The sequence below is a fragment of the Schistocerca gregaria genome, chromosome 2 (assembly GCF_023897955.1).
Source record: "Schistocerca gregaria isolate iqSchGreg1 chromosome 2, iqSchGreg1.2, whole genome shotgun sequence".
In the NCBI taxonomy this organism is placed as follows: domain Eukaryota; kingdom Metazoa; phylum Arthropoda; class Insecta; order Orthoptera; family Acrididae; genus Schistocerca; species Schistocerca gregaria.
This window is the reverse complement of record NC_064921.1, coordinates 172139742-172153539: the sequence shown is the minus strand read 5'-3', so window position 1 is coordinate 172153539 and position 13798 is coordinate 172139742. Positions and strand designations below refer to the sequence as shown.

At 35.8% G+C, this 13798-nt stretch overlaps 1 protein-coding gene across 1 annotated transcript in view; it reads right to left on the bottom strand.

Annotated features, from left to right (window-relative positions):
- Nucleotides 1–13798, bottom strand: part of LOC126336611 (diacylglycerol kinase eta) — a 1405164-nt gene that overhangs the window by 207354 nt on the left and 1184012 nt on the right. The window contains 2 exon segments of the mRNA XM_050000480.1: nucleotides 9956–10114; nucleotides 11052–11197. Of these exon segments, the coding sequence (XP_049856437.1) occupies nucleotides 9956–10114; nucleotides 11052–11197 (305 nt within the window).

Sequence of the window (13798 nt, the reverse complement as noted above, 5' to 3'; positions counted from 1 at the left end):
CAGGCAGAAATAAATTCACAAATCAAAAGTTCTCAGGCAGAAGACTTTCTGCAGCACATTTATCACCTCAAAAATGTAAAACATGTTGTGTTTCTGGATCTGGTTACAATTTAAATGGTTTGATGAGCTGGGATGGTTATGTTAGACTCTTCTGCCTTCACTATTTCATCTCTCAGAGCTACCCATTCTTCTTCTACTGTATTCTTTTCCCCTGCTCTTGCCAATCATTCCCCAATGCTACCTCTGAAAATCTCAACAATCGATGGTTCTTTCAGTGTATCCACAACCCATCTACTTAATTTCCTACCTTTTAGCAATTTCTTCAGTTTTGATCTACAGTTGATAACCAATAAATTGTGGCCAGAGTCCACATTTGCCCCTGCAAATATCTAACAATTAAAAATCTGGTTCTGAAATATTTGTCTTACCATTATATAATCACTCTGAAACCTTCTAGTGTCTCCATGTCTCTTCCATATATACAAACTTCTCTCACAATTCTTAAGCCAAGTGTTTGTGATGATTAACTTACGCTCTTTGCTTAATTCTACCTGGTGGCTGCCTCTTTCATTCCTTTTCCCCGGTCCGTATTCACCTATTGTTTTTCCTTCTCTTTCTTTTTCTACTACTGAATCCCAGCCCCACACGACTAATAAATTTTCTTCTCCCTTAACTATCTGAATAATTTCTTTTATCTCATCACACATTTCTTCACTCTCTTCATCATCTGTGGAGCTAGATGGCATATAAACTTGTACTACTGTGGTGGGTGTGAGCTTTTTGTCTATCTAGGCTACAATACCACATTCACTATGCTGTTAATAGCTTACCCGCACTCCTATTTTCTTATTGATTGTTAAACCTAAAATCGCATTACTCCTACTGGATTTTGTATTTATAACCCTATATTCACCTGTCCATAAGTCACATTTCTCCTCCCATCAAACTTCACGAATTACCACTATATCTAACTTTAACCTATCCATTTCCATTTTAAATTTTCTAACCTACCATCATTTAACCATACAGTAGAGCTGCATCCCCTTGGGAAAAATTACAGCTGTAGTTTCTCCTTGCTTTCAGCTGTTCGTAGTAGCAGCACAGCAAGGCTACTTTAGTTAATGTTACATGGCCAGATCAGTCAATCATCCAGACTGTTGTCCCTGCAACTACTAAAATGGCAGCTGCCCCTCTTCAGGAACCACATGTTTGTCTGGCCTCTCAACAGATACCCTTCCATTGTTGTTGCACCTATTGCATGGCTATCTGTATCGCTTAGGCATGCAAATCTCCCCACCAATAGCAAGGTACATGGTTCACGAGGGGGCATTAGTTCACACATACTGAATATTTTGTAAATGTTGTCAAAATTCTGTCACACTCGGTATGGTCACCAATTGCGAGTCACGTAGTGCCATCAACTGTTTTGTCACCTATTATACAGCTTCTGTCATGCACCATTTGTCTACAGTCATTAAAAAGTGGTGTAATCACAATCAGTGCAGTTCTATATCACAATTACAGTATTGCTGTATATTGTTCTGGGAACATTTTCTCGACCAAGCACCTCTCAAAACAAAGTGGAAGTGAACATGTTAAATGTATGATACAACAATGGCTGTATATCATTAACTGTATTGAGAAAGGCGAGGGCAAAAATAAGATTGTGGAAGAATATATAGTTGGTTCTTCAACAGTCTATGATATTAAAAAATAAATAAAGATCAACTTCAAAAGTTTGCCTGATAGATAGTTGCAATAAAAGACAATGAATCATGAAAAACTTTGAAAAAGCCTGAACTACATCATATGAATAAAATTTTGTACAAGTGATCCTGCACCAAAAGGTCTGAAGGAAAACCTGTAACTTGACCTATGAATGCGGAAAAAGGTAAACAGTTCTGTGATAAATTGGGGTTATCAGAAACTGAGTATGTATTTTCTTTCTTTCTTACTTACTTACTTACTTACTTAATTCCTTTTACTCCAATGTGGAGCATAGGGCACAATGTATTTTCTTACAGATGGCTATACCGATTGCAAACTCACAATAGAATTTAGGGTGTTACAACTGGCAGATTAAAATGCAAATGAAGAAAACAAGAAACTTTTTGCAATTTAATTAAACACCATAACTTAACTGCTAGTCAGATCTACAATTCCAGTGAAATAGGCCTGCTTTGGTGCTGTTTGCCTAGTTCAACTTTGGCAGGGAAAGATGAAAAGTGCACCAAACATTAAAAAGAAGAATAAAGATCAATTGACAATTTTATTGTGTTCAAATGTTTCAGGCTACCACATGCATACACATTATGTTATTGGCAAGTATAAATAGCCAAGAGCTTTTAAATTTTTTCTGTAGGTGGTGGTGGTGGTGGTGGTGGTGGTTAGTGTTTAACGTCCCATCGACAACGAGGTCATTAGAGACGGAGCGCAAGCTCGGGTTAGGGAAGGATTGGGAAGGAAATCAGCCCTGCCCTTTCAAAGGAACCATCCCGGCATTTGCCTGAAACGATTTAGGGAAATCACGGAAAACCTAAATCAGGATGGCTGGAGACGGGATTGAACCGTTGTCCTCCCGAATGCGAGTCCAGTGTGCTAACCACTGCGCCACCTCACTCGGTAAAATTTTTTTCTGTACCTGTAATTCATGGTTCCAATATGCAGATTACTTCAGAATTGTTTAAGGACTGTCTCTTCCATAATTCCTTACCTTCTGTGAGCGACAGTTAAAATAAAATAATAAAACTTGGTTTGCCTGAGCAGAGAAGTGTTGTACTGTTGCTAGATAACTGTACAGCCCGCCCTCCAGTGTCTGAATTGATCTCAGGTAATATTTTCACCACTTACCTTCTGACAAATCTTCCCTGATTCAACCAATGGATTAGGAAATAATTCAAAATTTCAAATATTTTTACAGAGTTTCTTTTCTTTGGGAACTTATCAATTCAGACTATTCAGTGGTTGATTTTTTCAAAAGAAAAAAAAAATTATCATTAAAGATGCTATTTTTGGAACCACTTTGGGTTGGAATAAAGTTAAGTCCATCACTCTCTGGAAGCCTTGGCAAAGACTTTGGCCAAAAGCCTATAAAGAAGACACAAACTCCACTATTGCAATAAAAAATGATGCTGTTGTTTAAATGTTGGATGTTGCTTGAAATGAAATATAAAATTACCATGATATGAAGTTCTGGCCTGGATGAACACTGACAATAAAGGATCTGCAGTTGAAGAAATATCAGACAAAATGTAGCAGAAAGTGTGATAGGGGTAACAAGAACTTCAACCACCACATATTGAATCAAATGAAGAAGAAGGGCTGACATAACGAATTCAACACCTCCCCCTACCTGGAATGAAACAGCTGCCACTACTGATACATTTGTAAAAAGAAAGCATAAAATCGTACAATACTGCAGAACTTTCAAAAATGTACATGTAACAAGTTTTTGAAGAAAAAATTAGACACAAAAAAGGGACATTAAGTAATAGTTCAAGTGAATAAAATACAGAGTAGTATGTACTGTAGTATAAAACATACACAGTACTGTACTACAGTATAATACTACACTATCCTAAACTTCACATAAATCTTAAAATTATGTTACAGGATGTACACAATAAAGTTTTTTCCTTTTGTTGTTTTATACAGTGTCACACATTTTTATCACTTTAACAGAAGCGGAGAATGTACAATACACAAAGGCTGGTCGCTCGTTGTTTACATTGTGTCACATACACTGTACACTGCTATTTTTAGATGACACTGCAATTTACCATTTTTGGTATCCTGCACTGACAGTATACTGAAGTTATGGGATTAAAGGGTTTGTAATGCACATCTAAATGGATTTACAAGAGAAACACTGTGAATTAGCGATTGTTAGTTTAAGTAAGTGACTGAACACTGACAAACAGACAACATGAAATTTTATCTTGCACGCTCTCTCTGCAAAATTGATGGTTTGCATGTTTTTGGGATTACAGCTGAGTTGTTATTTTCACTTTATACAATATTTCAACATCTCCCCTAGTTATCTCCTTCATGTGTCAAATGCAGATCAGACTTTGTTGCTCACTGTTTGGATTACAACCAAACTGTGAATAATACATATTATTTCCCACCATAAAAGTTGTTTCCAAGCACTTTTATATAATAAAACAGTCACAGAAATTCAAATCCACAGGGGATGTACACTGTCAGACAAACAAAGCCTCACAGAAGAATTCAGACAAGTGACAAAAATTTTAAAAAGGAAAAAGTATGTAAAACATCAGATTGAGCGTTCCCTACTATGTACATTGTCACCACTTGCAGAAGGAAGCAACGCCAATGAAAAGCCACCAGAATTCCATATTTTCCATACACGGGCACAATCTTTGGGAAGATACGAGAAAATACTAAAAAAATACGACTTCAAATGTCTGTCCACCCATCCAATATCTATTCTGTTGTTTGGAAGATAATGTAGGACTTCAAAAAGTGGATTACATATGACAGCAGATGTGAAATGCACATCATTTTCCTTTTTTAAATTTTTTTTACATTTGGCATAGCTTCTCTGTTGGATTTGAATTTCTGCAGACTAACTGTTTAAAAGTATAGGGAAATAATACAGCAGGGCATAGTGTGTACTGTTCACAGTTCAGCTGGAGTCCAAACAGCAAGCAACAAATTCTGCACTCAACAACTGATGAAGACAACAAGTGAAGGTGTCAAAGTATCAAATCAAGAGAAAATGACAGCTCAGTTGTTGCAAACCAAAAAATTTTCAATCTGGCATTAGATTTATTTTAAAAATTAAATTTCATTCCTTATATATCAGTGTGACATCAGCACAGAACACAAATGGAAACAAAACTATGTAGACTACAGCAATGAATCATCAGTGCTGTCCAAACATGCTCTAAACTTGTGATGTTCAATGCTCTCTGGCATATTAACTGAATGTGTTGTTCTCAGGTGTACTGCTGAAACTGATTGTGCAAATGCACTAAAATTTCTTCAAGACAATTCTTTCGACCTCATCATATGAAATGCAGATTCTCGCATAGAAATGAAAAGTCTTCTTGTTTGGAAATTAGTAAATACAGGGAGAAAAGTGTCTGAATAGGTTAACTATGGCATTTTATAATGAATTTAGAAATCCTTCACAGTGTCTCCAGTAATTTCAACTCATTATGGTAGTCACACAAGTGAGTTACATTCAACTTTTTTGGATGCTTTTAACATTTTATATTTACAGGATATTAGTCCCTAATACATCTCTAGTCTACTTTGTACAGATAGGAGTGATGTGGGATAAAGCTGACATATTTATTTAAACTGATGAGGCATCTCGTCTGTGTAAAGGGATTTTAGCCATTCCTTTCAAAGCAACATGAAATAAAGTCAAGGACTTTCAAAATATAATGTCTCATAACATTAGAACCTGGAACTTCATATAATTTAAAGAATACAATATTAATAACACAAACATATTTCTTTTATTCATTCACACATTGTGTTCCATAAATCTCATCATGAAGGAAAAACTCCAGGAATGTGAAAACAGTCAAGTATACATAACATGCAGATGTAGACGCTGCAGGCTATTTCTGTAAATTATACTAACAGTAAATTTTAACTCGAGCTAATCTATGCATATTGATAACTATGGGAAATACTTCTAAAGTAATTTACATCTATTTATGTACTGCATGTAACAATAAAAAACAGCTACTTTGAAAATAGTGACAGTTTCTTCCCTTCTGCAATTCAGCTACTGTTTTTTCCAATACTTCAAACAAAGCATTGCCCTACCCTCAGTGACTCAGTTTTAAATTCACACATCCTTGTGTTTATTACCACTCTTTTTGAAGTCTAGGGTGCCCCATGAAGAATAGTCAATATTCAGGAATATGACAGGAATGATCATTTGAAGCAAAAAACTTCATATGGATATATACCCTATTCTGAATGGTTTCTGAGATAGATTATTCAGCACTTTGTCAAGTTTACACATTTACAACTGTTAGTAAACATTACTACATGTGTTTTACAAATTATCAATTTAAATATATGTATTTTTAACTCATTCACACATGCATTTGTGGGACACTGATAAATGCAGAAAGTGACCATGTGGTGGCAGTGAGACTATTCTGCATCATTTCAACAATGCGTTGCAGTTCCTGCACATGGTTTCTGAACTACACTTGCAGAAGAAATAGGGGACCATGGACGAACACCTGTTTCATGCAATGTGAGGAAACTTTGGTAAACACTCTATGATCAGAAATTCTATGTGTCACTATTCTTCGACACCAGGTGCACTACCGTTGCAGAGGCTGTAAACATACATCATATATACATATTCATCTTTATGTAGAAGTGTAGCATTTTAGGTAGCACATGTACAAACACGGTTAACTGATGCTCCCTTCTGATATACTTTCAATCCCTTGCATTGCTTCACCCACTAAACACCATGGACAACTGATTATATTAGATTAGATTAGATTAATACTTGTTCCATAGATCATGAATACGACACTTCGTAATGATGTGGAACGTTATCAGGTTAATAAAAGATGTCTGTACAAGATATTACATTACACAAAATATTGCATGACACCAATGTTTAAGCTAGTTTTTTTTTTCCTTCTCCTCCTTTAATTAATATCTAAAAATTCAGCCAGTGAGTAGGAGGAGTTGTCATCTAGAAATTCTTTTAATTTATTTTTAAATGTTGGTTGACTATCTGTCAGGCTTTTGATGCTGTTTGGTAGGTGACCAAAGACTTTTGTGGCAGCATAATTTACCCCTTTCTGTGCCAAAGTAAGATTTAACCCTGCATAGTGAAGATTATCCTTTCTGCTGGTGTTATAGCTAGACACACTGCTATTACTTTTGAACTGGGTAGGATTATCAACAAAAAATTTCATAAGTGAATATATATACTGTGAGGTTACTGTGAGGATCCCTAGATCCTTAAATAGGTGTCTGCAGGATGACCGTGGGTGGGCTCCAGCAATTATTCTGATTACACGTTTTTGAGCAATGAATACTTTTCTACTCAACGATGAATTACCCCAGAATATGATGCCATACGAAAGCAGTGAATGAAAGTAGGCATAGTAAGCTAATTTACTGAGATTCTTGTCACCAAAATTTGCAATAACCCTAATAGCATACATAGCCGAACTCAGACGTTTCAGCAGACCATCAATGTGTTGCTTCCATTTTAACCTCTCATCAATGGCCACACCTAAAATGTTTGAAAATTCTACCTTAGCTACAGACTTCTGTTCAAAGTCTATATTTATTACTGGAGTTGAGCCATTTACTGTACTGAACTGTATATATTGTGTTTTATCAAAATTTAAAGAGAGTCCGTTTGCTGAGAACCACTTAATAATTTTCTGAAAAACATCATTTACAATTACATCACTAAGTTCTTGGTTTTTGGATGTTATTACTATACTTGTATCATCAGCAAAAAGAACTAACTTTGCATCTTCATCAATGTGGAATGGTAAGTCATTAATGTATATAAAGAACAGTAAAGGACCTAAGACCGAACCCTGTGGGACCCCGTACTTGATAGGGCCCCCGGTTTGAGGAATCAGCTGTTGTTTTAACATTACATGAATCACTTATTTCAACTTTCTGCATTCTTCCAGTAAAGTATGAATTAAACCATTTGTGCACTGCCCCCTTCAATCCATAATGATTTAGCTTATCTAAAAGAATTCCATGATTTACACAATCAAAGGCCTTTGAGAGATCACAAAAAATACCAATGGGTGATGTCCGGTTATTCAGAGCATTTAATATTTGATCAGTGAAAGCGTATATAGCATTTTCTGTTGAAAAGCCTTTCTGAAAACCAAACTGACATTTTGTTAGTACTTTATTTTTACATATATGGGAGGCTACTCTTGAATACATTACTTTCTCAAAAATTTTTGATAGGGCTGTCAGAAGAGAAATTGGGCGATAGTTGTTGACATCCGACGTATCCCCCTTTTTATGCAATGGTTTTACAATGGCATATTTCAGTCTATTGGGGAAAACACCCTGCTCCAAAGAGCTATTACATATGTGGCTGAGAATCCTACTTATCTGTGGGGAACAAGCTTTAAGCATCTTGCTGGAAATGCCATCAATTCCGTAAGAGCTTTTACTTTTCAGTGAGTTTATTATTTTCTGATTTCATAGGAAGTGGTTGGTGGAAATACAATTGTTTCAAACTGCACAGGTATGGCCTCTTCTATTTGAAGCCTTGCCTCTTCTAGTGAAGATCTAGATCCTATTTTCTCCACAACATTTAAAAAATGATTATTGAAAATATTTTCAATTTCTGATTGTCTGTTAGTACACTTGTCATTCAGTTTTATGTCACTAAAGTCTTCCTGTGCTCTTGGTTGCCCTGTTTCCCTTTCAATAATATTCCAAATTGCTTTAATTTTATTATCATAGTTACTGATCTCATACATGATACACATGCTCCTGGACTTTTTAATAACTTTTCTTAGTACCGCACAATAGTTTTTATAATACTGAACAATTTCGGGATCAGTACTCCCTCTTGCTGTTAGATACAGTTCTCTTTTACGGTTGCAAGATATTCTTATTCCTTTAGTTAGCCAAGGTTTTTTATATGTTTTCTTGGAATTATGTTTAACTATTTTCTTGGGAAAACAATTTTCAAATGCCCTTAAAAATGTATCGTGAAATAAGTTATATTTCAAGTTTGCATCAGGTTCCTTATACACTTCATCCCAGTCTAGCTGCTTTAGGCTTTCCCTAAAGTTTGCAATATTTATATTGTTAATTGAAAGCACTGCTTTGAAATTCTGATTTGATATACTGCATGGAGCTATGTCATGTACTGTAACTAACTGTGCACCATGATCTGAAAGACCATTCTCAACAGGATAAGCATTTATGTCCTTAAATTTATCTTGGTCTATAAAAAAGTTATCTATCAATGTCCTGCTGTTCTTTGTTATCCAAGTAGGAAAATCAATGATGGAGCTCAAATTGAGAGAATTGAGTAATACTACAAGGTCATTCTTCCTATTACACTCTTTCAGGGAGTCAACATTGAAATCCCCACAAATGATAATTTGCTTTCCCCTGTCTGACAGATAGCACAACAAAGCATCCAAGTTTTCTAGAAATAGCTGGATATTCCGTGAGGGGGACCTATACACTGTTACAATTATGAAGGTGCCATCATTTATTTTTAGTTCAGTGGCACATGCTTCCATATGTTGCTCTACACAAAATTTTTTAGTTTCTAAATTTTTTACACTGTGGAAGGTTTTGACATATATAGCAACTCCTCCTCTCATCATATTATCTCTGCTTACATGTGCAGCTAATTTGTACCCATTGATGCTAACCTTTTGCATATCAGTGACAATGTATGTATAACGGGCTATTTTAGTGGCAGAAGGGCATTATGAGCAAAGAGATTGAAAGCAATGAGATGGCTTGCACTAGAATAAAACTTTAAAGAGGCTGGGTGGGCAATAAACATGTGTGTGCATGAATAGACCAAAAACTAATGTGGATTAAATGTGATCTATTTCAGAAACCATTCAGAAAAGAGCACTGTCCATAGGGTGCTTTTTGCTTCAAACGAGCGTTCCTGCTAAATCCGTGAATATTAACTCTTCCTCCTGGGATATTTTGTAAAGTATTTCCCTCGTGTTTATTATTTGGTCGTACTTATATTCTAGTAGCCATTATAAACATTTATAATTACAGTATTAAGAGTCAGTAATTGATTTAACATACTGTACATGAAGTCACTTGACGTTTTTGCACAGATACAAAATTAAAAGCTTCTTTTTTTACTTACTTATATTCTTTCAACAAATTTTAATATCATTCTCTTATGATACTGAAAACAACATATTGCTGACAGAATTTAAAGAAAATATATTGAGTTCTAACTCACTTTGCAGATGAGATAACTTCCGAATGTTCATCTGACTGGAGAATTTTTGTCAGATGATTTACTACTGAATCCTCATAGGCAGCCATAGAGAATGCTGGATCAGTCTGGGACAGTTTTCGTGCAATAGTTATACTCCTTTCAAAAGTCATGATGCTCCACCTATGCAAAGAAACAGTTTTAATATTTTCACATGAAACTGCTCAAGTAAATTTTTTCTATACAAGAAATGTGGCTGATAGTCTAGAGCTGTTTTTTCTGAGTTGGGCTCCAATGATTAGTTTTGGTCAAATGGCAAACTGAATACAGGTGTTCAAAAAACTGTTTAGAAAATACTATGCTTTTCACATTGTAGCAATAGTTTGAAATTGGACCTTTCTGTATGAGCGTGATAATTATTTTGACCACAAAGAAAAATCCAGAAGATTTGATGGCCTTGCCTTCTCAAAGATCCAATTTGAATTTAATCTAACATCTCTAGGATGAATTAAATATTGGCTGCATCCTGGATCAATTTTCCCCACAAAAAATCATAAACAATTATTTACCACATATGAAACAATTATTTAGCACATATGAAACAAGTAAATAATTCCATGTAAGCTGTATACTGTAGCATCACGCAATGGATCCAACTATTCCTTCAAGGCAAGCCATCCTGGGCTAACAATTCAACAAGCTAATGTTCATCCGCACTCAGTGAGAGTTTCTACTGATTATCTTCATGCATGCCAAACCCTACCTTAGCCAGCAAGGTTGCCCAATTTCTCCCAACTGTGAATGTTTGGAGCATTATGGGGGCGGGGGGCACCTCCAGCCAACTCAGGATTTTGAGGATCTATTAATCACAGCCAGGCTGAATAACTACTTGCAAAATGGTCACAAGTGGACCAACACATTACTGACTTGCTCAATTTGTGAAGCTCTTTCTCTTGAATAAATCATGCAATTTTTTTGAAATTGTAGTCATCACATCTCCTTATTTCCATTCCATTCAGATAATTCCTTCATAGTGCATTGTTTTTTTTCTTTTTTTTCTTAGTGTGTATTTACTATGAACCTGCTTACAAAGAACTAGCACTGCTAAAGCATATCTAACCTGTCAAGCATTTTTGTGCTGGCCTTCTCATATCGCTCCAGAAGTTGAGGCAGATTGCTGTCATCATCACAAGAGCTGCCCCATCCCAGCACTCTGGCAAGATCATTGCCAGTGCCCAGTGGCAATACTCCTACCTGGCATTGCTTCTGTAAAACATATATGTAGTGACCAATTAAATCTTTACAAATATTTCTCATATCTTTACAAATATATCACATTTTCTAAGGAAACATACTGTATACAGTAAGTTTCAGCGGAAAATACACTGATCAGCCAGAACATTATGATCACCTACCTAATAGTTTGTATTTCCACCTTTGGCGCAGATAACAGAGGCGATGCATCATGGAATGAAACCCTTAAATTCACATCTTCCTATTCCTGTGACATGGTGCAGTATCTTGTGGAAAAATGCCACTGGCATTGGGAAACACGATAATCATGAAGGGATATATGTGGTATCAACCAGTGTACGATACTCCTTGGCCAGCACAGGGCCTTCCAGGGGCTCCACTGGACCCATGAATGCCCACATGAATGTTCCCCCCGAGCATAATGGAGCTGCCGCCAGCTTGTCTCCGTCCAGCAGTACAGGTGTCGAGGAGATGTTCTCCTGGAAGACGATTGATTTGCGCCTTCCTGTCAGCATGATGAAGAAGGTATTGGAATTCATTTGACCATGCAATGCTCTGCCACTGCACTAAAATCCAGTGCTGATGGTCACATGCCCATTTCGGTCATAATTGTCACTAAATTGGCTCATGCATAGGACATCGGCTGTGGAGGCCAATTGTTAGGAGTGCTCCGTGGAATGTGTATTCCGACACACTTGTACACTGCCTAGCATTATATTTCTTCTGCCACAGTTTGCCATGCTGTCCAGTTTTACCAGTTTGCCTGGCCTACAACGTCCGACATCCATAATGAGGGATGGCAGCCCCACGATGTCTGGTAAAGGGTTCACCACATGCTGAAAACACTCACCACAGAACTCCTCAAACGTCTTAAAAGTCGTGCAGTTTCGGAAATATACATGTTGAACCTGTGGGCCATCACAATCTACCATTGATCAAACTCAAATAGACTGTGTGCCTTCCTCTTTTTACACACAGACAGCCAGCTCACTGATGCTACATGCACCATGCATGTGTCTGACAAGCTGTCATTCCTTGGCAGGTGATGCTCCAATAGCCTGGAAGTGTTCATATCAATAGTAGGTCAGTAGTCGTAATGTTCCGGCTCATCAGTGAATAATCAATATATATCTATAAGGCACAAATTTCAGACTTTCGCCAACAAGAGGCAAGTCTACAATGCTCTGGAACCAGTCTCACTATTAACTAACAAGACTATCTGTTTATCATGCGCCCAATTTGATGAGATACTGAAAACAAAAATAAGAAAGAAGTTAGTACACAAACTCATTATGTTATGAAATACAAGCATGTGTGTGCCTATGTGCCTCTAGTTTCTAATAATGAGGTTGTGTTTGTGTACACACATGACCCTGCTTTTATCAATATGTAGTACAAAAATACTCCAATATTTTAATAAAACATACCATAAGGCTTAAGACTGCCCATTAACTCATAAATTAGTAATCTGATCAACAAGTGGTTTAATTTCACATGAGTAAGTGGAATGGAAATTGAATAAACTTTCCCAACATAATATTACAATTAAAATTAATGAAAAGGTTATAAACGACCACCTACAAGTAGCAATTACTGTTATCTAATCATTTCCTCAATGGCATAAAGAAAATATGGTTAAACAGCTCAGAAGAAAAATCAATGCATTATATTGGAAATAAATCAAAAGCATGTCACTAGAAGTCTCAACCAACACCTCTTCTGGAAGCAAAATTATAATGAACTGTTTCAAAAACAAAATTCCTGTTGTATTCAGTATCTTTGATAGAATACCTGGGAGTTGTTCTCTTAATTAAGTAATGTATTAACTGAAATATGTTAAATATCACCAGCTTGGAGCATTTTCTGAGAGAAATTAAAATACATCACCCTTCAATCTCTTAATATAAAGGACAATGAAAAGTTGTCAGTATTGACTTATCTGCTTCATTGCCATATTAATAACAGTAATAACAATAATATAGTTTAAAAAATAATTATTTACTACTCAGAAGGATTGCTATTCTAGGAATACCACTTATATATTCATCACATACAAGAACTAATTGTGACTGGTCCAAAGTATTTGTACAAATCATTACATTTTGATAAAAAAAACTATTGTTTCAATATGTATTTAAGATAGCAAGCACATGTTTCACATATTATTTAACTTTAGAAGATGTAGTGGTAAACAGTTCAACTAAAGGAGGTAGTACAAAGTAGAATTAATCATATACACTTAGTAGTACTCATTGTACAGAAATAGGTAATATATACTGCTTACTCATGAACATCGTGTAGACCACTACTTTAGAAACTAGGCATACTAACAGCAGCTGTCCAATAAATTTAATTTATGATTGATTTTGTTGCTAATAACCAGCCAGAATCTAAAATAATGGGAAGCATCACATATCTAGCACTATAAACAAAATTATTTTCCTATATTTCCTTTTTTTCATCTGTAAATGGATAACCTGCATCCTTATGAAAATAAATGAAACTAAATTAAACAATTAAAGTTAATGAAAATAGTCTGTAAACTATCCAGCTCCATGTGGAGATCATCTCATACAAATGGTTTATTGAGCATGAAACCAACTTATAAAATCT